The sequence below is a fragment of the Rissa tridactyla genome, chromosome 9, assembly GCF_028500815.1.
Source record: "Rissa tridactyla isolate bRisTri1 chromosome 9, bRisTri1.patW.cur.20221130, whole genome shotgun sequence".
Lineage (NCBI taxonomy): Eukaryota > Metazoa > Chordata > Aves > Charadriiformes > Laridae > Rissa > Rissa tridactyla.
Genome location: NC_071474.1, coordinates 699,440 through 724,076, shown reverse-complemented (window position 1 = coordinate 724,076; position 24,637 = coordinate 699,440). Strand labels below are relative to the sequence as shown.

General features: G+C 61.4%; 1 protein-coding gene across 5 annotated transcripts in view; it reads left to right on the top strand.

Moving 5' to 3' along the window:
* Positions 1-758: 758 nt before the first annotated feature.
* The window catches only part of ZNF710 (zinc finger protein 710), a 31,335-nt gene continuing 7,456 nt past the window's right edge, over positions 759-24,637 (top strand). Inside the window, exon 1 of one of the 5 annotated variants that reach the window (XM_054214874.1) lies at positions 759-923. Coding sequence is in view for 1 of the 5 variants with exons in the window: in XM_054214873.1 (XP_054070848.1) it covers positions 24,097-24,224 (128 nt within the window). In the remaining 4 variants the exon portion in view is untranslated. Of the gene's footprint in view, positions 924-20,653; positions 21,055-22,152; positions 24,225-24,637 lie in introns of those variants that run through there. The other 4 variants (XM_054214877.1, XM_054214876.1, XM_054214875.1 and 1 more) reach the window with 4 other exon arrangements.

Genomic DNA, 24,637 nt, shown 5'->3' with positions numbered 1-24,637 from the left:
CCTCACCATGCCGGGTCACGGCCCTGTCCCTTCTTTTGGGGACCTGCCACCTCCTGCCACCGTCCCTCCATGTCCCTCGCCCCACCATGGCGGACTTTGGCCTCTCCCTCCATCGCTGCCTGTGAATAACCCCAGGGCGGTTAAAGAGCATCCCCCGCCCCAAGACCCTCAGATTTCTGGAACATCCCAAATTCTGCTCATCCCTTTCTTTTTTTTGGGGGGGTCTGTCCACCAGCTGGTGCGACACAAACCCGCACACGTTTTCTGGGGCGTGGATGATCTTTCCCATACACCCACCCTCACCGCGGAGGAGGCGAGCGATGCCCACCGGGAAATCGGGGTCCCAGCACCCATCCCGACGCCCACGGCTCCTCCGGGCACCGTGGGAGCATCCCTCTATGGGGCGATAACTCCCCAAAAACCCAAGGGGTGCTCATCCCACGGATAAAATGACCCCTGGGTTTGGGTGTCCTGGGTGGCCGCTGTGAAAGAGATGCCGTGCGGGGCCGGTGCGGGCGCGGGGTCGGGCTGGCCAGCACCGGCCCCGCACAGCATAAGGAGGGGGATCCCCACCGTTCCCCCCCAACCCCGTTCCCACCAGACGAGCCGCGCCCCGCAGCTTTGTTCCCCGCAAGCGGTACCGAGGGCGGACCCGGCTGCGGGGGAGGCCGGGGAGCGGGATGTCGGGGATGTCGGGGCGGGGGGGGATGTCGGTGCTGGGGAAACTCGGTGGGGGGGACGCGGGGGCACGGCGGGGAGATAAAGGGCGGCCGCCGGCGGCCGAGTTAGGAGGAGCTGTTTTGCATCCCTTCACGTCAGCCCTGCCTCATTCCCTCCTTCTTCCTTCCTGCGCACCCAGCGCCGGGCCCGCAGCCGCCGCCGCCGCCGCCCCGCACCCCGCGGAGCCGCCGCGGGAGCGCACGGTGAGTGTGTGTCCGTGTGTCCGTGTCGCCCACCCCCACCCCCCCTTCCCCTCCCCGACCTCCACACCGCCCCCCCACCCCACCCCCTCCCCTTACTCCACCGGAGGGGACCGTCGGTGCGCAGCCGGGGGACACCGAGTCGTCGCCGCCTTCTCCTCCGCTTCCCCCCGCCGCGGGGACGGGAGCGATGGCGGCGGGAGGGACCGGGAAGGGGACACACACACACACGCACACACGCACCGGCGGTGCCCGCTCCGCACGTGGGTCCGCCGCCCCCCCCCCTTTCCCCCCCCCACCCCCGACCCCGCTCCCCGCCGACAAGTTTTTCCCCGTGGCCGCTCGCAAACTTTCCCGGCGGTGGCGGGGCCGGGGAAGTTCCGGGGAGGGCGGCCCGGCCCGGCCGCGGGGCCGGTACCTGTTGAAGGAGGGAGGGGGCGCGGCGGCCCCGGGGGATGCGGCGGCCCCGGGAGCGGCTGGGGGAGGGACACGACACCCCGCGCCTGGGTGGGGGTGCCCGGAGGGGGACGGGGCGGGTGGGTGTCGGGACGGTCGCCCAGCGGCACCCCGGGGTGCCCCGGGCCGGCGGGGGGCGGGGGGGGGGCCGGGCCGGCGAGTTGATGGCGAGGAGGGGGAGAGGGGGGGGCAAAGCCGTGGGGTCCCCGGCGCGGGGCCGCGGGCGAAGTTTGGGGACAGTTTGCTGGGGACCGTGCCGGGGGTGGGTGTCCCGGCTGAGCTCCCCCGTATCGACAGCAGCAGAGGGAAAGTGCCGGGAGGGGGTGTGTGAAGTGAGATGGGTGGGTGACTCCGGGGGGGCCCACGCCGCACCGTCCCACACCGGGCACGGAGGCGCCCCGAGGTTTCCCGGTGCCGGGACCCCCGATGGCCCCGCGGGCGGTTACCGGGCCGGGGGCTGCTTCGTCTCCTGCTGCCCTGCCAGGGCCGGCAGCTCGTCCCGGGCCCCATTTGTGCAGCCTTTTGATAGCTCCCTGTTAATCAACAGGATGCGGTGGTTAAATTAGTTATAATTAATTAATTAGTCAATCATTAGTAGTTTCTTTGTAAGCAGCCTGTGTGGGCAGAGGAGGGGGAGCGATGGGAGTGGAAGGCGGCATCCCGGATCCCATCTTCCCGTTGGGCCCGGACCCGGCAGCGCCACGAGCTCCACCGGGCTCTGCCGTGGGGTTCCTGCTCCGCTCCACGCTCCCGACCTCGGCTCGGCGGCTTCTTGCGCCTCTGGCTCAGCCCAGCCTCGCGACGCCGCACGCCGCCATCCCCGGCTTGTGCAGGTGCTCTGGGCCGGCCTCGGCCTTTGTACCAGCGCGTCCCCGGCTGGAGGGAGTCCCCAGACCCACGGCTTTCCCAGGGAGACCCCTGAGAGGTCGCAACAGGGACCCTCACCTCAGCATCCCTTTGGAGCCCCTGGGGGTCACCAGCTCCTGATGGGCGGTTTGGGGGCCGCAGCTTTGCCAGCAAACACGGTTTGGGCAGCAGGACGCAGGGCTGTGACCTGTCCCCGGCTCCCGCCCCCGAGTCACAGCTTCCGCCGTGGGAGCCCGGCACGGCCCCAGCCACCACGGGCAGAGCCCGGGTCACCCCCAGCTGGGCCAGGCTCCTCTCTGCCGGTGGGCTTCCATTAACGCCCCCTTTGAATAGCGATCACGTTATATCCCCCTAAAATGGTAAATTAGACCACAGTAACCTGAGCCGTGCTACTCGCCGAGGAACGTTCCCAGCCTAAGCCTGGGAGGCGGCTGGGAGGGTCAGACCCGGGTACCTGAGGCGGGGGGAGCGGGAGCATCTTCCACGGTGCCCAAGCAGCGTGTCGCCTCTTGTTCCTTTGGACGCTGGCAGGGTTTGGTTTAATCTCTGAGAAAGTGTTTTTAGCTGGTTTTGTTGGGCCACAACACAAGGAAGGTTTTTCATTTATGAACTAGTTGAGGAAAGGCAGTGTAGAGAGGGAGGAGCACAGACGTCGTGCTGCTCTACTGTGCAGCTGGAAACGTTAGGGAATAAGCAAAACGGTGGGTTTGTACCGCAAAGAACGTGCCAGCATAAAGTCCTGTGAGCGAGTGTTGCCTACACGCCTTAACATTTATTTTACATTTGTTCTTTGTTGAGAATTAGGCTCTGATTCAGCGTCTGCTGGAGCACGGTCACCTTAGCATTAGCTGAGCGGGTCACGTCCTCGGTGTCCTGCCAGGCCCGAGGTGAGGGGACGGCCCAGTGCTGTCCCCCGTGGGCCGGGAGCAGGGGGTTCCTGACGGTTTTATTGCCGTGGCTCCCCTGCTCCGCTGCCCACCGCGGCGTTGGGTTTCCCTTCGCCCATGACGTCCCCTCCCGTGGGAGGGCGAGCGCTGGCAGCTCCTGTCCTCGGCCCGGCCGTGCTGTACCCGCACCGAGGGCACCCGCGAGGTGTCCCCAATACTGCTGGGGCCATGCTCGCTGTGGAGGCGGCGGGGGTTTGGTGGCAGAACGGTGCTGGGCAGCTGAGATGTGCCGGGATCTTTGTGCCTGCCCCGGGCAAGGAGCCCTCGGGATGAGTCACGGTCCCCGCTGAGGTACCTCAGCCTTCCCGCAGGGCTTGACCTTGGGGACAGAGGACTGTGATCCCATGATGAGCGTTTTCCCTTTGTCCCGCTGTCCCACATTTCCTCCTGCAGCCCGAGCACCGCTCTGCTCCTCCCGTGGTCCTTCCCACAAACGGCAGCACGTCGTGGTGACATTTGCGCTGGGACAGGGACCCGGCTCAGCCCACCAGCGTCCAGGCGTGGCGTTCCCTAAAAAACTCATTTCTGTCAAAATAGGCCTGGTGCAGTGGAGTGAAACGCATGAAGTCAGCCAGGAATGGTGCTTTTGCTGGAGTGGGCTGGGGGGAGGTCTGTGCTGGAGAAGCCCTTGGAGCCACCACTCTCCTCTGCCCGGGTTTCGGTGCAGGAGCAGGATTCTTCCCGCTGGGAGAATGCGCACCTAGTGCAGTTTCTTTCCCAAACTGTAAATTAAGGGGCAGGGGAAACATGATTTTAAATTTTCCTGACGGTGGTCTTTACTCTCAACTCTCTGTCCATCATCCCGGTGATGGTAAAGTATTCCTAACGAAAACAAATAGGAACAACATGTAAGCTCCCTGCGTAAAAATCTCTTGGCAAGAGCATGGAGCTTCCACGATGCCTTTGTGCTGTCGCCGTCCTCCCGCTTCTCTGAACACTTGCACAATGTTCTCCACAAAGTAGCGTAGGTTTTTTAGCAAAGGAGAAGTGACCGGGGGGGGAAGCCTTCATGTTTGCTAGATGCCAGGTCTCCTGGGTCGCTGTGAGCATTCTCAAGTGAGAAGAAAAGCCTCATCTCCCACCCTTCCTTCCTTCCTTCCTTCCACCCTTCCGTCCTTCCTTCTCCGGCCAGGGCTGATTTCTCAGCAGAGGGACGGAGGGAGACAGGCAGTGTCGGGGTCACCCTTTTGTGCAGGGCAAAGAAAAACCTGTAGGAAGTTGCTGCCGGGGTAAATCAGCGAGAAGGGGGTGACGGGGAGCAGCGGAGGCCGGGCAGGGGCAGGACGCCGCGTCAGACCCAGGTCCATCCTCAGCCCTGGGTCTGCCCAGGAGTCTCCGGGGCCATCCCGTGTACAAAGGGTTTTAAAAAAAAACCCAAGGCACGTTATTTTTCATTTGAAAGGGACAATGTCCTGCCTAAGGCTGGGGGGCCGAACAAGTTACACGGGGTCTCTGCAGGTCTGTGGGAGTGAGACGGGGGATCGGGAGCCGGGGGCCTCTGGAGGGACCGGTGTACGTTCGGACCCGGCTGCCGGCGCGGTGAGGGGCAGAAGCGCCGGGGTTTGCCCCAGGGCCCTGCGCGGCTCAGCAGTGCACAGCTCACGCGGGAGATCAGCGAAATCCGGCTTTACCCCCAAAAGTGATAGTTGCTCTCCAGGAGAGGCTCAGAGGAGGGAAAGGGCAGCGCGGTGCAGAGCGCGGTGACGGTGACGTTTCCTGTGGGTAGCTGAGTAGTAACCTACAAAGGAGGAAAATTTGTGATTGTTCTTCACCTTAGAAGGTTAAAAATTAACTGTATCAACCAAGAGTCGGACCTGGGCGTTGCTGCCGGCAGCTCAGGTGAAGAGCTTTGGGATGCGGCGATGAGTGGCAGTGCAGAAGGATGGGATGCTGCTCCCCGGGGGAAGCGGGAGGGACGATGCCACTGGAAATGCCGCAGCGTTGTCAGGCAGGGGGTGTCAGGGAGGTGGTCACAGCGTGAGCGACAGGGAAGGGTCTGACAGACCTCCCCAGGGGTGGCAGCACGTCAGGGTCACAGGGATGAGAATCCGTCTGATGCACTGGGGGGGTGACACCTGGAAAACGCTGGTGAGGACGGACGTGCAAGCAGAGAGATTTTGGTGGAGAACATTTAACGACGGGGGTCCTTACGGCTCTGGGGGAGCAGCAGTGGCAGGAGCGGGGGCGGGAGCGATGGCGGGGACAGGAGCCCTGCAGGAGGTCGGGGCTGCGGGCGCTGCCACGGGGCTGTCGGCACCCGGAGGCAGCTCCACAGGCTGAGGACCCCCTGGCCAAGGCTGGAGCGGGGGAGTGGGGTGGGGGGGGCTGGGGGTGCCTGTCCAGGGCTGCGGGGGAAGGTGGGGGCAGCACCGAAACCCACCCTCGGAGCAGGGGGCTGGAAAGGGCAGGGAAAGGGTTATTGATGCTGAACATGGGGCGCAGCACTGGCCTGAAAACCGCCTAAAAATGGCCTGAAAATGGCCCTGCTCAACAGCTCCCGCTGCTGCCCGTGTGCGCACACGTGTGCACGTGTGTTTGCCCCTCGGAAGCGCCCACGGGCCGGGGGCCTCGGTGCTGCAGCGAGAAAAGCTACTTCCAGTGCGAGTGTGTTTTACATGGATGCTGTGACGCCGAGCAACCGAAACGCGTGAATTTAGTTAAAATCCAGACTCTGTTCTTCATCTGTCCCCCTTTGCTCTTCAGCACATTCTGCGGGCCCCTGACGAACACGCTTCCCCCTGGCACGCAAACCCGTGGGTATCTCCAGCGCCGCCAGCGAATGACAGACACAAAGAGGTTTTGACTAAGAAGGAAATATCAGTCAGTCCTTCAGAGGCTTTATCTCCGCACGTCAGTTTGGGGAAGAGTGTGTTTTAACTGGGAAGCAGCACGTGGACGTGTCCGTTGTTCTACTTCCACGTCTTGTGGATGTGAAACCGCGTTTCTGCATCGGCGTTGCGCTCCCAGGTGCGCTTTGCTGGGCGGCGTGGGAGCTGCCGTGGCCAGACAGGGGAATTGCGTGGGGGATTGCAGGCTGGGGCCACAAACAGAAGTCGGTGCAGAAGTGAAATCTCTAGGGCTCGCTGAAGCCTTCGACGTCCTTCCCTAGGAGCCACGGCGCCAGGGCTGGGCTTGTCCCTGGGTCACCGGGCTGCGGGGAGCCGGGCTTTGCCCCCGGCAAGCAGAAGCCACCCTGGGCTGGAGCCCATGTCCTGCCCCTGGTCATGAGGGAGAGGAGGGGGAGGAAGGACAGGCAGAGCTGCAGGAGGAAGAGCGCTCGCTGGCGGCCTCTAAATTTATCTTTCCTGTTTCTCGGTAGCAGCTGCGTCTCGTGTCCGTGCTCCGTGGTGCCGGGTCACTTCTCCCCTCGCTGCCCTTTCTCCTGACATTGCTCGTCCGTATTACCCAGCTTTTAACGAGCTCTCTGTCCTTTCCCTGCTTTTTTCTTTCAGATCTGTAATTCTCTAAGTACTCCCTGGTTGGTTTTCCCTTCCTTCACCCTCAGTCTGTTCTCCCACCCTGCGACCTGCCACCGCTTCGGCACTTTCTCTCCCCCCTTGCTGAGTTCCTCTCTCCCCCACACCTCACCGGCATCACACCCCCCGTCCCCGCTGACGTGGCTCCGGTTTGAATGCTCGGGACACTCCAAGCAGAGGTTTCGGCCATAACGTGCCCTCGGGCGCGGAGCCAGCGGGGGATGCAGGGAGGTGCCAGCCCACGGCAGCTCGGCCGTGCTCGTCCTGGACCCCGCTGGGGAGGTGCTGATCCCGGCCGGGAGGGACAGAGATGGCCAGGACTGGCTGGGAGGGTCCGAGGTGTCTGGGACTGGCCTGGCCGGTGGCCGCTCTCGGGAAGCGTTAGTTGTTGTTGTAAGGATGGGGATTCCAGGGAGTTGGATCCTGTTCCCAGCCGGGACACACATCCATGAGGGTTGTGGGACTCGCTCTCTGTAGAATCATAAACCCAGTCGTTCGTGTTGGAAGGGACCTTACAGCCCCCCCAGTGGCACCCCCTGCCCTGGGCAGGGACACCTCCCACCAGCCCAGGTTGCTCCAAGCCCCGTCCAACCTGGCCTTGAACCCCTCCAGGGATGGGGCAGCCACAGCTTCTCTGGGCAACCTGGGACAGGGGCTCACCGCCCTCACAGCCAAGAATTTCTTCCCGATATCTCATCTCAGTCTCCCCTCTTCCTGATTGAAGCCGTTCCCCCTCATCCTATCGCTACATGCCCTTATAAAAAGAGGGCATGCCCTTCCTCACAGAGGACTTTCCCCTCTCGAGTACTGAAACACAGGCACCATAAAACCTGAACTCTAATCACGGAATCACGGAATCTTCAGAGTTGGAAGGGACCTCTAGAGATCATCTAGTCCAACTCCCCTGCTAGAGCAGGATTGCCTAAAGCACATCCCTCAGGGCTGCATCCAGGCGGGTCTTGAAAATCTCCAGAGAAGGGGACTCCACACCCTCCCTGGGCAGCCTGTTCCAGTGCTCTGTCACCCTCACTGTAAAGAAGTTTTTCCATGTATTTGAACGGAACTTCCTATGTTCCAGCTTGTGCCCATTGCCCCTTGTCCTGTCGCTGGGAACCATTGAAAAGAGCCTGGCTCCATCCTCCTTAAACCCACCCTTTAGATACTTGTAAACATTAATCAGGTCCCCCCTCAACCTTCTCTTCTCCAGGCTAAAGAGTCCCAGCTCTTTCAGCCTTTCCTCATAAGGGAGGTGCTCCAGTCCCACAATCATCTTGGTTGCCCTACGCTGGACTCGCTCCAGTAGTTCCCCGTCCCTCTTGAACTGGGGAGCCCAAAACTGGACACAGTACTCCAGTTGTGGCCTCACCAGTGCAGAGTAGAGGGGGAGAATGACCTCCCTCGACCTACTGGCCACAGTCTTCCCTATGCAGCCCAGGATGCCATTGGCCTTCTTGGCGACAAGGGCACACTGCTGGCTCATGGATAATTTGCTGTCTACCAGGACCCCCAGGTCCTTCTCCTCAGAGCTGCTTCCCAGCATGTCCGCCCCTAACATATACTGGTGTTTGGCATTCTTCCTTCCCAGGTGCAGGACCCTACACTTGCTTTTGTTGAACCTCATTAGGTTCTTCTCTGCCCAGCTCTCCAGCCTGTCCAGGTCATGCTGGATGGCAGCACGGCCCTCTGGAGTGTCGGCCACCCCTCCCAGCTTGGTATCATCAGCAAACTTGCTGAGGATACACTCTGTCCCCTCATCTAGGTCATTAATGAATATATTGAACAAAATTGGACCAAGTATTGACCCCTGAGGGACACCACTAATATCTCCCAGCTCTGTGCCAATTGCAATCTTTTGGTTTTTTTGGAGCCGTCTGAGAGTTTCCGCTCTCAGGCCGGGATGGAGCTGCCCTCCTGGGTTTGCCCTGGGCTGTGCCCCGGCGATGCGGGTGTGCATCCTCCCTGGCTGCTCCGCGCTCCCGGGGGGGGTTCACCCCTCGGCCCCCGGGGCTGCCCCGCGCAGAGCAGCTCATCGCGGGCGTCCGGCCGCACGCCCGGGTTCGTGGCACGGCTGCCCTCCAGGAAAACACCGGCTTTCTGGAAGAACAGAACCGTAGGCAGAACTGAAAGAGCCTTTTCCATCGGTGGTGCCCAGCCTCTTCGCAGAATTTCTTCTCGTTGTTCCCCATTTTATGCCTTGGCCGTTCAGCGCGCGCTTGTGAAGCCCGTCAGGGTAATTGCAGAACTCATCTGCAGAGAGCGAGCCTTGATTTATGGGGGCTTGAGTGGTTTGGTTTCATTTTATGATTATCAACAAGGGACACATATAAGCAAATTATTTCAACAGCTGAATATTCTGTATATTTATAGGACTTTCTTGCTGTAAGACGAAAGCGTGCAGAATGCAGCAATTATGCAGATTGTGATGAAAATGGGGATGGGGGTGGTTTGAGCCGACCTGAGTGTGAGCTGGCCCTTGGTGCTGCCAAAGCAAAGGCAAAGCTATAGACAAACCCAGCTCTGTAGATACGGTATGAAATATTTATTAAGATGAGTAAAAAGTACAAACATCCCCACCCCCCTCCGTCCCAGACAGTGTTTGTCCGCTGCGTTTTCCATTATATCTGGCAACAAGCTCTTTCCGAGCACATCACGCTGGCGGGTGTCTCATTCCCTCGGTGCCCGCGGCAGCTCCCAGCCCCGCGTTTGCCCCGCACCGGCCCCGGGGGCACCGCAGGGGCGAGCTCCGGGCTGTGCCCGTGCCCGACGCTCCGGCGGCGCGATACCCTCTGGGCAGCGGCGCCAACCTCTGCCCGTCAAGCACCATTTGAAAACATCGATAAATATGACATTTTGTGTAAAATTTCAGCCCCCACTGGGTGTTGGGGGGGCTGGGTGAATGCTCAGGACGTGATAACATACACAAGAACGGAAGCGCAATAAGCGGAAATTTCTTTTCACCTTGGCCCTGTGGACCCTACAGGAGTTTGCCGTTAACGCCGCGTCCTTCCAGACCGGCAACAGCTTTTGCCTTCTCCGGCGACAAAAGCAGCCATGGTCCTCTCCTGCTGGGGCTTTAAAAGACATTTGCTGCGCAGGAAAAATGCCTTTATGGTTTGCAGGCGGCCGGTGGCAAAGACGTGAATCCAATGGCAGGGGCCGCGCACCTCGTCCCCAGTGAGAAGGTGCCGAGAACTGCAGCCACCCCCAGGGACCCGGCTGCCGGACGCCCCTCCTGCAGCTCCGGGAGAGCAGAGGTGTCACCGGGCACCGCTCTGCCGCTCCCGTCTCATGCGTTTCAGGACACTGATTCCAAAATCTCGGTTTCTGCTGCCCTGAAGTCAGCAGGAGCGCGAGGGACGGCAGATGTGGGGTCCTTTCCGCAGGGAGCCCCGGGTGGTTCTCATTGATGCCTCTGAAGTGGAATAAAAAGTAGCTCAACTTAAAAAAACAAAAAAAAAAAACCCCAAACGTCACTCATAGACTGTCAAATAGTCTGAAGTTACATACACAGCCTTTACTCTCTGAAGCACCCGTCCTGTGGCTGCCGCACATTCATTATCCTTCTCGCCGTACATTGATTATCCTTCGTTAGGGCAGACGCGGTGCCTCCTGGCTTGACGAGGCGCTTTCCATATCCCTCGCTGACTTCGCTGCCTTGACGTGTACCCGTCGCTGCCTCAGCCTTCTCGTCTGTGCTGCGTTAGGCTCCGTGCCGCGGGATTTTTTCCTTTAATGCCAAAATGCGGTATTTTGGAGCAGGCTGTTTGTGTTCCCGCGGTGCCGCTGCTCGGGGTTGTTGGGGTTGGGGACACCGTCCCCGGCCCCGCAGGGTGTCGGGGGGGTGGGTGGTGGACGGGGCCGGTGTGTCTGCACCGCTGCTCGGAAGCCCATTTGCTGAGGGTCGAGAAATGGCGGCGATGCGGGGCGTTATCCGTGTTCCCAGCTGAGCCCCGGCACGGGCGGGCGCAGAACCGGCCTCGTGCTGCTGGGTACCGGCGGGATGGAGCCGGGCAGCGCCGTCGGCTGCGATGGCCCCTTTGCCAAGATGAGGTTTTGGCTACCGAAGCCCTCCGTGCTGGCGGCCACCGGGCAGCCGCGCTGCTGTTTGTCACCGTGTGCTCGCTGTCCCCCACGGGTGGCCGTGCGGCGGCGGGTCCTGGCTGTGGGGATGGACCTGGGCGCCCCGGGGCTGGGGGGGGGGGTCTCAGCCCGAGTCCCGTGGCCGTCTGTCTCCAACTCCTCTTCCCCCTCTCGCCCCGAGTTTGCAGTTGGGGTGTCACCGGAGACCCTCTGCAGTGCCCGGAGCCACAGCTGCCAGGGGGGGTGCTGAGGCTAGCGGGGCTCAGGGGGGGCACTGGGGGGTGCCCCTCATTCCTCCGACTCCCCTCTCGCCCCCTACCAGGGTTTGTACCCTGCGGAGCGCTGCAGAGGAGCCCTGGGGGGTCCGGAGGGGACAGGGCGGGGGGAACAGCCTGCGCGAAGCCCCCGCAATGGCTCTGCGTCTGCGTGGCCGCCGGAGAGCGTCGGGATCACGGGAGCGGAGCGGGCAGGGCTGGCTTCGGCTCACCCCCGAAAGCCCGGGGGAGGAAAGAGAAGGTTCTGCTCAGAAAAGGATATGAAACCTTTTTTGCCTCGTGGATCTGAAAGCACTGTGGGGTTTGCAGCTGAGCCGTCAGGTCTGCTCCTAAAAGGGTGCAACAGGTGCAAAAATGCTGTTGTCCGAGAAATTGGAAGTGGGACGTTGCCAGGCGTCCCAGGTCCCCAGCCCCTGCCCGCTGCAGGAAAGCTCCGATTCTCCCTCCCCCTTTCACCCACGGCCGCAGAAAAGTGCACTCCGTGCGTGCACTCCGTGTGTTCGTTATTTAACGTTTCCCCCCCAGGGCTGGCACAACCTGGGAGCTCCGGTGGCTGATTCCGCGTGGCGGGGGTAATCCCCGAGACGTCGAGCTGGGAGGTGCTGCCTGCTCCGCGCTGCCCTGGCCGTACGTCGCCTCGCAAAGGCTCATCGCGGCTCTTTGCCCTTGGCTGTGGGCAAACCGCCGTCGCGGTGTGCTCAGGGACCTGCCCATGGCCAATGGCCCACAGGGCCCAGTGCAGTCGGTAGCACTTTTCTCCAAAAAACTGCTTTTCTCGGAAAAAGTGAAGTTCACAGAGGAGACACAGAGTGAAATGTCCCCTCACCCCCTCGTCACACCAGCCTCTGATGGCAGCGGGACCCGGCTCCGCTTACCGCTGAGAGTGGGCTTCAGAAGCTCTGATGAGTTTTACATGTGAAAGATTATCCGGTCGAGTATTAATTAACACGCTCAAATTAGAACTCCTTGGCTGTGACTATCACATCGCCCGGCCCAGCAGCGGTGACGGCGGACGCGGTGAGCGTCGCAGCACGAAGCAGCCCCGGCTCCGCGGGCGCATGGCGCGGGCACCGGCACTGCTGCCATGTCCGGCACCTGTCCGTGTGCTGCGGTGCGGCGTGCGGCACCGGTGGCCGAGTGCAGCCCGTGCCCGGCAGCAGGGGAGCGGGCAGGGGAGGGGGAGCGGGCAGGGGAGGGGGTGCAGCCCTGGCAGGGCTCTGGGATCCCCTGTCTCTGACACCGGGGGCGGCTGTTTGAGGAGCAGAGGGGGTTTGCGTGCCCGTACCGCAGCCTGTGCTGAGGTTCCCGTCCGTGCTCACCCCGGGACCGTCGGTCGCCCTCTCCCCCTTCCCCACAGAGAGAGGGGTAAGGTCTGCCCGGGCGCGGGGGCGTGGGGGGAGCATTTTCCAGCACAGGGGAAGACTGAACTTGTCGGCAAAATCCCGCGCAGTCCGGAGCGTTCGCCTTCCTCCCAGCCTTTAAGTCTCCGGTTGGAGATTTGTGGCTGCCGCAAATGGACCCGGGCAGTCCCGGCGTCCCCGTTTCTCCGTTCTGGCAGCCCAACGCAGGACGGAGCCCGGGGGGGACGGGGGGGACAGGCCCAGCAGCTGCCGTCCTGCGCACGGGCAAGTTCCACAGACGGGGAATAGGAAAAATAGATTAGAATTGTTCCTAAGGGTAAGGGCAGCAATGCTCTTGAAAGTGAGACCATCTTTCTGCAGCTGGGGGGTCTCTTCCCTCCGTCCTCCCCCCCGAGAGGCGGTTTCACATCCTGTCGGGCAGCGCCGGTTCCCTCTGGGCCGGCACACACCTCACCACATTCGTAACGTTTTGGTTGTCTTTCCCCTTTTACAGCCAGGGTTATAGATACGGGGGTGCCTGAGCCCCCGCCGGTGCCTCGGCTCCTCAACCTCCCGCCACTTTTACTGCTCCGCTTTGAGGTCCCGCCGTCGATGATTAACCCCGGCCCCGGGGGTGCTGCGCGGGGGTCCTGCCCCAGGCGCCTGCCGCCCCCCTCCCCGGGGCACCCCGCTTCCCGCTGGGCTCCGTCTTTACTACGTTCCTCTCACGGCGTTTCCACTCCCACTTTGTCCCACTTTGTCCCACGTCCTCGTGCCTCCCTCCCCCACGCGCTTTTGGGTTCATCTTCACGCGTGAGGGTCTGTTACCCCCCCCCCCCGCACCCCGCTGAAGGTGCTGAGCAGAGCGGGACGGTGCTGGGCTTTGCAAACCCACGGAAAAAGCCCTGCGTGGCCTCTCCTGCTGCTGCTTTCCTCTGCCGGGGGGGCTGCCCTGGGCACCCACCCGCCCTTCGCCCCCCGGCACCCCCAGCGCTTGGCCTGGAATCAGGCCCCCGGTTTTGCGTCCGTCACGGACGCCCCGCGTCGTTCTGTGCAAGGTTTGGGGTTTGACCTAAATCTCTGGCGCCGGCTGCCTTTCCCGGCCGCGCTTGTTCCCGCAGATCTGTTTTCCCTGGGTATTTGCTCCGTGGTTTTTCCAAGGGACGGCGCGGTGGCTTTTCATCCCGGGGACCTTCTGCGCGAGGACAGTCCTGCCCAGAGCCGCGCGCCGCCGGGTTGCATTTACTTTTGTTTTACATATCTGCATGCGTGATTACGGGGAGAGGTATTTTTAAAAGTAGCTCGGCGTCTCTTTCAGGGAGTTAGCAAAGAGCAGATTTATTTTCTGCTGTGCTGAGAATTAACTCCCCTTTCTTCCTCTTCCCTCTGCCCCCGCTGGAAAGAGAGAGAATGCAGAAAAGAAGAAAGGATTTACATTGTGGTGGTGATTGGCACGGGCTGTGAATGAGAGGTCATTTCATCTGGCTGTTTCTTTTCAAGCGCTCTTTTTTTCATGCACACTGTATTCAGGCTGGGAGCATTCTTTCTTTTCAAAGCTTCTCTGTCTGTCTCTCTCTTCCCCCTCCTTTATTTTTCATCCCTTTTCTTTACTTTTGCTGTCTTTTCATTCTGTTTTTCTCCACCCCCTTGGGGCTCCATTTTTTCTTTCCCTTTTCCTCTATTCAGTTCCTTTTTTCTTCTCGCATCTTTTTTGAATAGCTCTTCTATTTTCGGAGAGGAAAGGGAGTATGTCGGAGAGAAGTCGTTGCAGCAAGGAGGAACTTGAAAGTCTTTTCTTTCCCTGTTTATTTCACTTAAAAGCAAAAAATGTTTTCCAAGGGAGAGCGAGGATTCTGGGCGCAGGCTTTGAACCCAGGCTGGGATGGCGGCGGGGTGGGATTTCTCCCTGCTCCTGGCCACGCCACGGGTCCCCAGCTGCTGACAAACGCCCAGCGCCCCATAGAGCGCGGGGAGGTCGGTGGGTCGGGGCTGTTTCTGCTGGTTTGGGGTGTGGGTGCTCGTGCTGCAAGAGGGGGGTCCAGGCAGGAGCAGCCCCTCTCCCTCTCCCTCTCCCCTGGCTGCTGCTCGCCCCCACCTCCGGACACCGATTACCCGTATTTGATGGCCATTTCTGTCGCTGGTGCTCCAGTGCGAGTCAACGGGAACATTTTGAGGCATGACGTGACAACAAGCTCTGGAAGCAGATCCCAAGAGCTCTCAGCTGCGGCCGGTGTGCCCGGGCGGCACTGGGAGGAGGCGGGTGGATGGGGATGGAGAGGCCACCTTTGGCTCATTCTGAAGGGGCAATGTTGTGCTCGCACAAGTAGCCCATGGGAATCATAGAATCACAGAGTGGTTCGGGTTGGAAGGGACCGTAAAGCCCCCCCAGTGGCACCCCCTGCCCTGGGCAGGGACACCTCCCACCAGCCCAGGTTGCTCCAAGCCCTGTCCAACCTGCCCTTGAACCCCTCCAGGGATGGGGCAGCCACAGCTTCTCTGGGCAACCTGGGCCAGGGGCTCACCGCCCTCCCAGCCAAGAATTTCTTCCTCAGATCTCATCTCAATCTCCCCTCCTTCAGTGTAAAACCCTTCCCCCTCGTCCCACGGCTCCCCTCCCTGCTCCAGAGTCCCTCCCCAGCTTTCCTGGAGCCCCTTTAGGGACTGGAAGGGGCTGGAAGGTCTCCCCGGAGCCTTCTCTTCTCCAGGCTGAACCCCCCCAGCTCTCTCAGCCTGTCCTCCCAGCAGAGGGGCTCCAGCCCTCCCAGCATCTCCAGGGCCCCACGTGGAGAGCATGGGATGTGCCGGAGCGCTGTGCCAGAAGCGGTGCTGGGACCCTGGGGCGCGGGGTGGCTGTTGGCCATGGAGAGACACTCAGGTCTGGGGGACACAGGGCTTTGGGGTGCCGGGGTTCTGTGGGTTCGGGCTTTTACATGGCAGAAGAGCAGGAAGGGTCTCGTACACGTCCATGGGACCCCAGTGATTCCAGCCGGGTCCGAGGGAAACATCATCAGCAAGTTTGCAGATGACACGAAGCTAAGCGGGAGTGTTGATCTGCATGAGGATAGGGAGGCTCTACAGAGAGACTTGGATAGATTGGACCGATGGACCAATGCTAATGGAATGAGCTTCACCCCACCGTGGCCAAACTGACGCAATCAGGACTCTGATTTTCGGAAAGCGTTTTCTGCCCATCTGTTTTAGTCTCCTCTGGTTTCCTTGAAATAAAGTGGAAGATGGGGGCTGGTCTGAGACACACGAGTGAGCGCTGGACTGGAGCCACCGGCTTCCCGGGGGCTGGGGACAGGGATCAAGGATGGGGACGGGGCTCAGGGCTGGGGACAGGGATCAGGGATGGGGACAGGGATCAGGGATGGGGACGGGGCTCGGAGCTGGGGACAGGGATCAGGGCTGGGGACGGGGCTCAGGGATGGGGACGGGGCTCAGAACTGGGGACAGGGATCAGGGCTGGGGACGGGGATCAGCGATGGGGACGGGGCTCAGGGCTGGGGACAGGGATCAGGGATGGGGACGGGGATCAGGGATGGGGACGGGGCTCGGAGCTGGGGACAGGGATCAGGGCTGGGGACGGGGCTCAGGGATAGGGACGGGGCTCGGAGCTGGGGACAGGGAGCAGGGTTGGGGACGAGGATCAGGGACGGGGACGGGGCTCGGGACTGGGGACAGGGATCAGGGCTGGGGACGGGGCTCAGGGATGGGGACGGGGCTCGGAGCTGGTGGCTTCGTCCTGCTGCGGGGAGCGGTGCCGGAGCACGGGTGTGTGCGGGGGCTGCTCCCCTCCTGCTCCCCCAGCCGTTCTGGGGAATAGCCTACGCGCGGAAAATCCAGGGAAGCGGGGACTCCTCGCAGGGCAGCCCCGACCACAACGCGGGGAGGTGACCCCGCGGGCGGGAGGGGGGTCTGGGCCCGATCCTGAACGTCTTGCAGTGTGAGAGGAGAATTCCGCTTCCCCTTTGTCTGAAGGGCTTTGGGGGAAGGTTGGAAGGGCCTCGGCAAAGCAGGGCGACTGCGTGGTCCTCGGGCGGAGGGGGCCGGGGGCTGAGGCGTGGGCAGGGGTCCTGAGCCGCCCGGGTGGGCTGCGGGAGGAGCAGGAGAGGAGCCGGTGGCGCGGCGGTTAATGAAGTAGATTATTTTTTTAAAGTGAGATTCAAATAATTGTAACCCCAAGACAGAGAAGACATTGGAGGAGATGAAAAGGGAGAGAGAAAGAAAGGAAGCAAGGACAGAGGTTTGGAATAGAGAGGGAGATTAGGAGATAGATGAAAGAGAAAGGAGAAAGATAAGAGGGAGAGAGGGGACAGATCTCCGGTGCGAGATGGGCGTTGCCAGGGAAACGGGAAGAATGAGGGAGCAACGGAGGGATGGAGGAGCGGAGGATGCTGGGGGTGGGGAGCGAGGGAGGGATGGAGCTCACTCTCGGGTGGAGGAGGAGAGCGGATTCTCAGCAGAAAGGGACGCAGGAGCGGGATGTCCCAGCTCGGCGTGGGTGCCTGAATGCTGGGAAGCCACAAGAGCATTTGGGATGGTGGCTCCCTCCCTCCGTGGCAAACAGCTGGGGCATCCTCTGCTGCTGAGGGGCTGACCCCTCTCGCCCTCAGTTTCCATCAGATGAAACATTTCTTGCCCACCGCAGGGAGGTTTTCCGCAGAAGGAGGACACCACGGTGCCCCCGAACCTACTCAGACACGTGGAACTTCTGGAGGAATGGCGGGAGGCGGGAGAGGGTCCGACCGGGGAGGGAGAGCCCCTGCCTGTGCTTGGCCTCGATATTTCTATACCACTTCCAGGTGCCGCGTTTCAAAGGTGAAAAACGTGGTGTGTGATGGTGAGGGCAGAGCAGGGACCTGCTGGCACCGGGGGGAGGCACCGAGGCATGGGGCAGGTTGTGCCAGAGCTCCACCGGTGCCGCCCGCGCCGGTGCCAGCCTGGCCACCGCGTGTGCTGGCACCGGGCCGTGCTGGGTGGGCAGGGGCAGTGGGACGGGGGCGGCCAGCGCTGCCACCTCCTCGCGGCAGCAGAGCGGTGGCCGATTCCCGTCCTGTGGAGCGAAGGGTCCCCAGCAGAAATCGAGTGCCGGGTCGGGATAAATCCTGGGGTCATTTATTGCGGTCGCCGGTGGCTCCCGCAGCCGGAGCGGGGGCTGCCGGGGTGGCCGGGGCTGGGAAAAGGAAAAACTTGGTTGAAAACCAGCCCTGAGGTAGCGGTGAGGCGTCGCTCGTGGGCTGCAGAGCGGAACCCTCCTTCCGTGGCACTGCGGGCATCACTGCAGAGCCCAGAGACGGTCCGGGGCTCAGCGGCTTCGGCTGGTCCCTGGGAAGGTCCCAAAGGCACCGGTGGCTCCCGTGTCCCTGGGCTGGCGATGGGGGGGACCGGGCGGCTTGGTGCTCCGTACATGTTTATTCTGCAGAAACGGTGATTTCCAGGTACTTGAAAAACATTCCTTTTTCCCTTCCAGAGTTTGCCAATAACCTGGTGGCTACAAACATAAATATTTACTTCTTGCGGATGGACATAAAGGTTGGGGTAAAGAAACATCAGCAGATGGGCTGGGGAAGGCTTTGAGGTGATCTGACAAAGATGCTCCTCTCCCGAGACGTTGTCTGTCCTACGGACCTGAAGTTGTCCTTTTCCCCAACTTGGTTTTCCACCGGATCTTACTCAAAAACGTTATCTAGATCATGCTGCAAACTGTAGGTTGTGTCCTTTTTTTTTTTTTTAATCAGAGCCCCCAAAGACGATAATTCCTCCACCCAGAACCACTTCATGTGATACACGGGATGTCATATACATCTTTCCTTGTCAGAAAGCATATCCAAGGCTGAAGGCAGCAGTTCTGCTTTTTAATCGACTTAAAATAAGTAGGCTTTTTCTCCTTTCTAGAGAAGTCGTTAAGAAAAGTTTTCCTTAAAAAATGGAGTCAGTATCTAATGTGGAGACACCGATTGAATTAATTTAAAAATTGGTTTGATCTCTTTCAAGACACGGAGTTTATTTGGTAGCAGCAGCCTGGCACCGTGCGTCCTCCTCCCCGTGTCTCAGAGCTTGGGCTCGTTATCTCAGCTCCCGGTGATGCTCGTGGGGTGGCAGCTGCGGGCGAGCCGCGGGGCCTGCGCTCCGTGCCCGCATCCCCACGGGCAATCCTCCGGCCTGATACAGGACAAATGCTCCGGATCGGTTTTATGAATAATTTTAGTCGTTTGTTGTGATTTTTGGAGAAAACAATTTTTCTGTTTAGAATTTTTGTGGGTGCTTTGAGCAGCTTTACGTGAAAACCGCAAAAAAAAAAAAAAAAAGAGATGAAAGACTGATTTTTCCCTTTATTAAATTTAAATGAAAGATCCTTTTAAGAAAGGAAGAGAAATAAAATCAAAGGTCTTCTCACAAATGTTACGGATCTGTTGATCAGCCATTTTCCATTAAAAATTGTTGAAGAGTTTTAAAGCCTCCTCCCCCTACAAGATCCCCCCCACGTGCCCGACGTCACCCGGTCGTCTTTAGCCCCGATTTTTGCTGGGGCTCGCCCCCAGCCCCCCGGCAGCGCTGCAGGTCTGACCCCCACACCGAGAGCTGCGGGGCAGCCTGCGGCCCCCCCGGGGGCACCTGCAGCGAGGGGGCTCCGCAGAGGGGGTCCTGCCATGGGGACCCTGCAAAGGCTTCGGCAAAGGTCCCTGGGAAGATCCCGAAGGCACCGGCGGCTCCCGCGTCCCTGGGCTGACGATGGGGGGGGACCGGGCGGCTTCGTGCTCCGTACATGTTTATTCTGCAGAAACGGTGATTTCCAGTTGTTTGGAAAACATTCCTTTTTCCCTTCCAGAGTTTGCCAATAACCTGGTGGCTGTAAACACCGTACACACATAATAAATAGGATGGGATGGGATGGGATGGGATGGAACAGAATATATTTATTACGTACTATAAACATAAACACAAAGGGGTTCCCGCAGTGGGGGTCCCACAAAGGGCGCCGGCAATGGGGGTCCGGCAGCCCCCCAGCCCCGATGGGACCTTCCGTGGGGTGGGAGCCCACAGGAGTCCAGGTGCGGGGGTTGCTCCAGCGCAGGGACCCGTGCTGGGGTCCCGCAGCCCCGGGATGCGCGGCTGCGCGGGCTGGCAGCGGAGGCGCCGTGGGAGAGGGGCTCCGGCACAGCCCGATGGTGCTGCTCAGGTGCCACCATTGATTTTCTTCCAGCTGGGAACAATCCCCCAGGTGCCCCCCGATTGCTGCGGGGTTTGTCCTGCAGCCCGTAGCCCCGAAGGCACGGGGGTGAGCGAAGTGAGATAATCTGCTGCTGGTACCAGCTGGGCTCCTCCGGCAGCGCTCGTTTGCCCTCTGACGGGGCAGAGATAACATGGGGAGGGCCCCGGTGGGGGTGGTCCCTGCTCCTCAGGAAGGCTGCGAAAGGTAAATCTCACAAACCCTGGGGTTCTGGCTGCTCTCGACTCCCTTTCCTGCAGGAGGGGCTGGGTCAAGTTTGGTGGCTTTTGGTGGCTTTTTTTTGTTTTTTGGTCTGCCTCTGGGGCTGGAGCAGCGGGGAGAAGAGCGTTCCATCGGGAAACGGGGCCTGAGAGAAAGCTCTGCAATAAATAACTCGTGCCTCCGCAGAGGGTGCGGGTGCTCGGGAGCCGCGGTCCCTCACGGAGCACCTTCGCTGGGGGCCGCAGCCAGGAGGGGGCTTGTGGGAGCAGGGGGTGCTTTTACCCTGGTTCCCCCCCATCAGATCCGGGGTGTTGCAGCCAAACCTCGTCCATGTGCACCGGTGAGGTTTTTATGAGCCAGGCGGAACTTTTCGAGGCTGCTCAGTTTGGGATTACCCAGAGCCTCGCGGTCAGGGCGGTTGGTTGGCGTCCGCCGTGGATGGGGGGGGACAGCGGTGCAAAGTGGTGGAGCCGCTCGGGAGCGGATGGGTGAAGCCGAGGGAATTAAAAGAGCAAAGGGAAGGGAAAAGTGTCTGGAGATGGGCGGCTTTCAGTCTGGGGAAACGTGGAACCCAGCAAGGGGCGAGCGGGGGGATGCAGGGGCTGTCGGGCAGAACGCTGCTGCAGGAGGGGCCTCTCGGGTCCCAGGTGACAGGCGTTGGGGTGGTTAAAGGTGGAGGAAGAGAGGTAAATAGGAGTAAAATTGCATAAGGAAGTGAAAGCCATGTAAAAAAAAGAACTATTTTAAGTGCGTAGAGACCCGGAGGTGAGCGAGGAGCTGGGGGCGGCTCTGAGGGGGCGGCCGGGGTGGGCAGGAGCCGCAGGGATGTGGCAGGGCAGAGCCCGGCTCTTCCCAGCAGTGTGGAGAGAGACGGGAGGAGAAGAGAGATTGCACGGAGACAAAAAAACCTCCCAGGAGTGGGAGGAGAGATGCTGAAAGAGAACCGAATTTCACAACCCCCGGAGGAGCAGGGTCGGGAGGTGCCGCTGCCGGCCCCGGTGCGTCCTTCCCGGAGCGTGGGAGAAGGGATGGTGGCCGGGGGGACGCGGAGAGGAGAGCACAGCACGCGCGGCCAGCCAAGGGGATGCCAAGAGCGTCTGTGTGACTCCACGGGCGGGCAAGTGGCTCCATCGGCGAACGAGCCAGGGAGCAGCTGAACCTGAGCTAAAGGCAGTGGTTCGGGGCCGGAGGAGGTTTCGATTCCCAGCCACGGGACGCGCACGGGGACGGCTGAGCTCGGTGAGCGAGAACCTGCCGGGTACGGCCATGGGAAGGGTCTGGAGACTGGAGCTGGGGAGGAAGAGGAGCTGCTCTTGCGTTGCTGCTGGGATCAATATTAAGACACGTTTAACTAACTTTCTGTTCCTCTGCTCTGAGGGGTGGGACGGAGGGATGAGCTGAATCTACGAAAAAGTAGTTGGAAAAAGAGATTCAGGCAGTTGGAGTGTGGCGAGGCGTAGTGTGTAACGGTGATGGATGGAGCAGAGGGCCGGGGGGAGCAGAGCCCTCCACAGCAGTGCGTGACACGGCACCCGCAGAAGGGCCCGTCCCCTCGGGCTGGGGGTGGGACGCCACAGAAACTGGGGGGGTCTGCAAAGCTGCGAGTGTTTAAAAACTCCGCAGCCGAGCTGGGACCCCAGCCCGCAGCACTGCTGTGCCCTTTCACGGTCACGCTCGCAACTCTTCCTCAAAACTGGCTCTCGGCATTGCACCCGCCGCAATAGGTACGGGCTTTGTCCCCCAAGGAGGGACGGCCGAAGGGCAGGACGGGGTGAGCAGAGACGTGAGAGCCGCTCCCTCGCTGCCGGGTGTCGGCAGGGCACGGGGGTGCTCTGAGAAGAGATTTGAAGAAATCGGTGTAGGAGCAGATTTTTGCATATAATTTTTTTCCCTGAAAAGCTGTGAACGTGTTGAAAAATGGGGTGATGAGATTTGTCATTGCTGGTGCCGCTGTTTGCCGGCAACTGAGGAGAGATGGGGTGAGGAAGGGCTTGAAGGGCGAGCAGCTGGTGCCCGGCGCAGAGCCCAGCGATGGGAGGGAGGAATAGCGGGGTCACAGCAAGAAGTGAGTGACGAAACTCCGTCACGACGGCCTTCCCCCCGTCCAACGGGGGCAGGACGCTGCCAGCCAGCGGAGCATCGAGATCTGCACCCGATCAAACGGCCCGATGATCAATAGCTATGGAAAGTGCTGTCTGTGGGCACGGGAAAGAGAGGCGGATCTTGGACTGCGCAAGGAACTGGAGTGCGGATGGGGCGGCCAGTGGAGGAGCGTGTGGGATGGTGGGCACGAAGGCAGGAGGAGGGGAGAAGTTTGCAGGACTGGGGTGGGAAGCAGGGGGAGGTCAGTTTAAGGTTCAGCCTGGCATCGTTTGCCCTTCACGGGGTGGAAGATGGGCGAGAGGGGGATTTGCCCGGCTCCTCCACTTACCCTCGTCCTGCCAGCTTGCCCAAAGCCCACCTTCCCCGCTCAGCCTGCGCGTCCCCCTCGGGCGGAGGAACGGGCACGTCCCACTCGCTGGCCAGAGCTTAATTATTGATTAGGGGCATTATCAAGGCGGTACTGCCCTTTGTAAAGATCGTAACGGTCTCCTTTTCCTCCGCGGGATGGCGTTTAATTGTCAGAGCATCCTTACGGCTCCTGGAGACCTGGCCTGGTGCTCGGGGACTGTCGCCTGGCCGGGAGGGACTGGCAGAATCCTCCCCTCCCGTTCTTCCCGCTGCGCTGGTGCTGCGGTGCCGCGGCTCCCAAGTCGCCGGCCTGGGAGGGACGAGCCTCTGTAAGAGCTCAGCTGGTGGGATTTGTCAGCACCAGGAGGGACAACGTATTTGTGCTTATTTTCCTTCCCCTGCCCCTTCTCCTGCAGCCGAGGTGGGCCGGGGCTGAGCGGGTGCTGCTGGGGCGAGCGGCCCTCGGCTCCCCCGGCATCGTGGCTGTGGAGGGCTCCTGTGCAGGGATCCCTCTGGGACCCCGCGGGAGGCTGACACCTCTGGCTGGGGTCTGGGTTCAGGCGTGCGGGCACCGCAAGAGCCTCTGCCTGGCCTCTGGGTGCTCGGTGCATTTCAGCCCCGGGCTTGCGTGGCCGTGCTTCACCCGGGAGCGATTGCGGCGCGTGGGACTGGCGGCGGCAGGTCTGCGCTCAGTCACGGTGACAGACCAGAGACCCCCCAAGGCCACTGCTCTGGCTGCTTGAGCGACTCTGGAGGGGGCTCCCTGGTGAGCAGAGGTTTCTGTGGTGCTCTGCGCCCCAGGGGGTGTCAGGGTGTTCCCTGGGGGAGCTGGAATACGTGGCCCAACCTCACTTACCAGTGTGTTGGGAAACAGCGTTTCCAGCCCACGCTGCGAGACCCGAGAAGGCTGAACAGGGAAGTGAGAGCGAGAAGTGAAACAGAAGCATCTGTCCCGTTCCCCACGTCTCTCCTGCGGTGTTTGTGCAGCCGCAGCCCTGCGAGCCCTCGTGGCCTCGCTCTCCCCAACAGCAAAGCTCCATTTCCCATCTAGCAGGGCTCGCGCGCTCGATAGCGAAAAGTGCAAAGAGTGATTTGTGTAACACAATGGGTTTTTTTCCTAACGAGGGCCTGGAGGAGCAGAGCTTGCTCCCTTTCTTGGAGTGCCCCAGAGTAGGAATCCACTGTTTATTTTCTTCTAAAAGCCTGTTCTAGGGTGGTTGTTCTTAAAACGCTTTGGTGCCAGTCTTGAGAGTGCATACGAGCGTGTCGCTTTTTCGGCTTCCTCATCTTGTGGTGCTCGTGCTGGGGGGCAGAGACCCGGGGCTGTGCCGGGGGGCCCGGCTGAGCCCTCCCCAGCACCAGAGACGTGGGAGAATGGTTGGGTCCCGTCCCGTGTCCCTTCTCTCCTCTCCCGTCCCCGGCTACGAGCCAGCTATGGGGCTGCCCCTGTCACATGCTGTCCTTGCCTTGCCCTCGTGTGGCACTCGCTGGCACCTGCCATGGCAGCAGGATCCGGCCGTGCCCTCCTGTCCCCGCCGGGAGCTGCGGTGACAACCCGCCGCCGCTGCAGGAGGCGTGTGGGTGTTTGTCGTCCCGTATAAGTGGCTGTGGAAAAATCCTTGGGAAAAGCGCGACCTTAACTGGACTGGAAGAGACATCCAGTGTATGTGGAAATAGAAACTGTGCCCCAAACCAAGGAGGAAAACAGAATGCGGTGGCCTTCCCTGCCTCCCAGCTCCCCTCCCCAGGGCAGAGCGGGGGGACACCAGCGTCCCTGGCCGGGCTGAGATCCCGGGGAGCGGGCTCCTGACTTCGGCTTCCTCAACTCCAGCAAGAATTACATTAGCAGATGCCCGAAGGCAGCGATGCTGCTCGCGTGCTCCTTTTGGAAGCCGCTGCTCAGCTCCGTCTCGGCTCTGCCCGTCGCCCAGGCCCCCGCCGGGATCCCCTTGGGACCCGGCTCTGGACGCGGGGCAGGTGGGTGCTCGGCGGCGATGGACGGTCCCGCTGCCGGCCGGGGAGAGGAGAGCGGGGAAGCGGGAATGGCTCCAGCCCTGGCAGACGGGGGTGTCTGTGCGGGGGTGCGCGGCGTCGGGCTGTTTTCCCTGGCGGCGCTGCACCCCCAGGGATGCTCCAAAAGGGAGCAGCGAGCCCAGCCCGGGGGTGGGGAGCACCCTACGGCAGCGCCCCCCGGGAGGAGGAGGAGGAGGAGGAGGAGGATGAGAACCCGCCCTCGGACCGCGGCTGCCCGGGCGGGGGGCGATGGGCCGCGGGGTCGGTCAGCCCGGTGTCCCCCCCCCCCCACCTCCCCGGGAAAGGGGGGTCCCGGCCGGCGAGGGGCGGCCCCGGGGCCGGGCGGTGCGCTCCGGCTGCTCCCTCCTCTTCCTCCC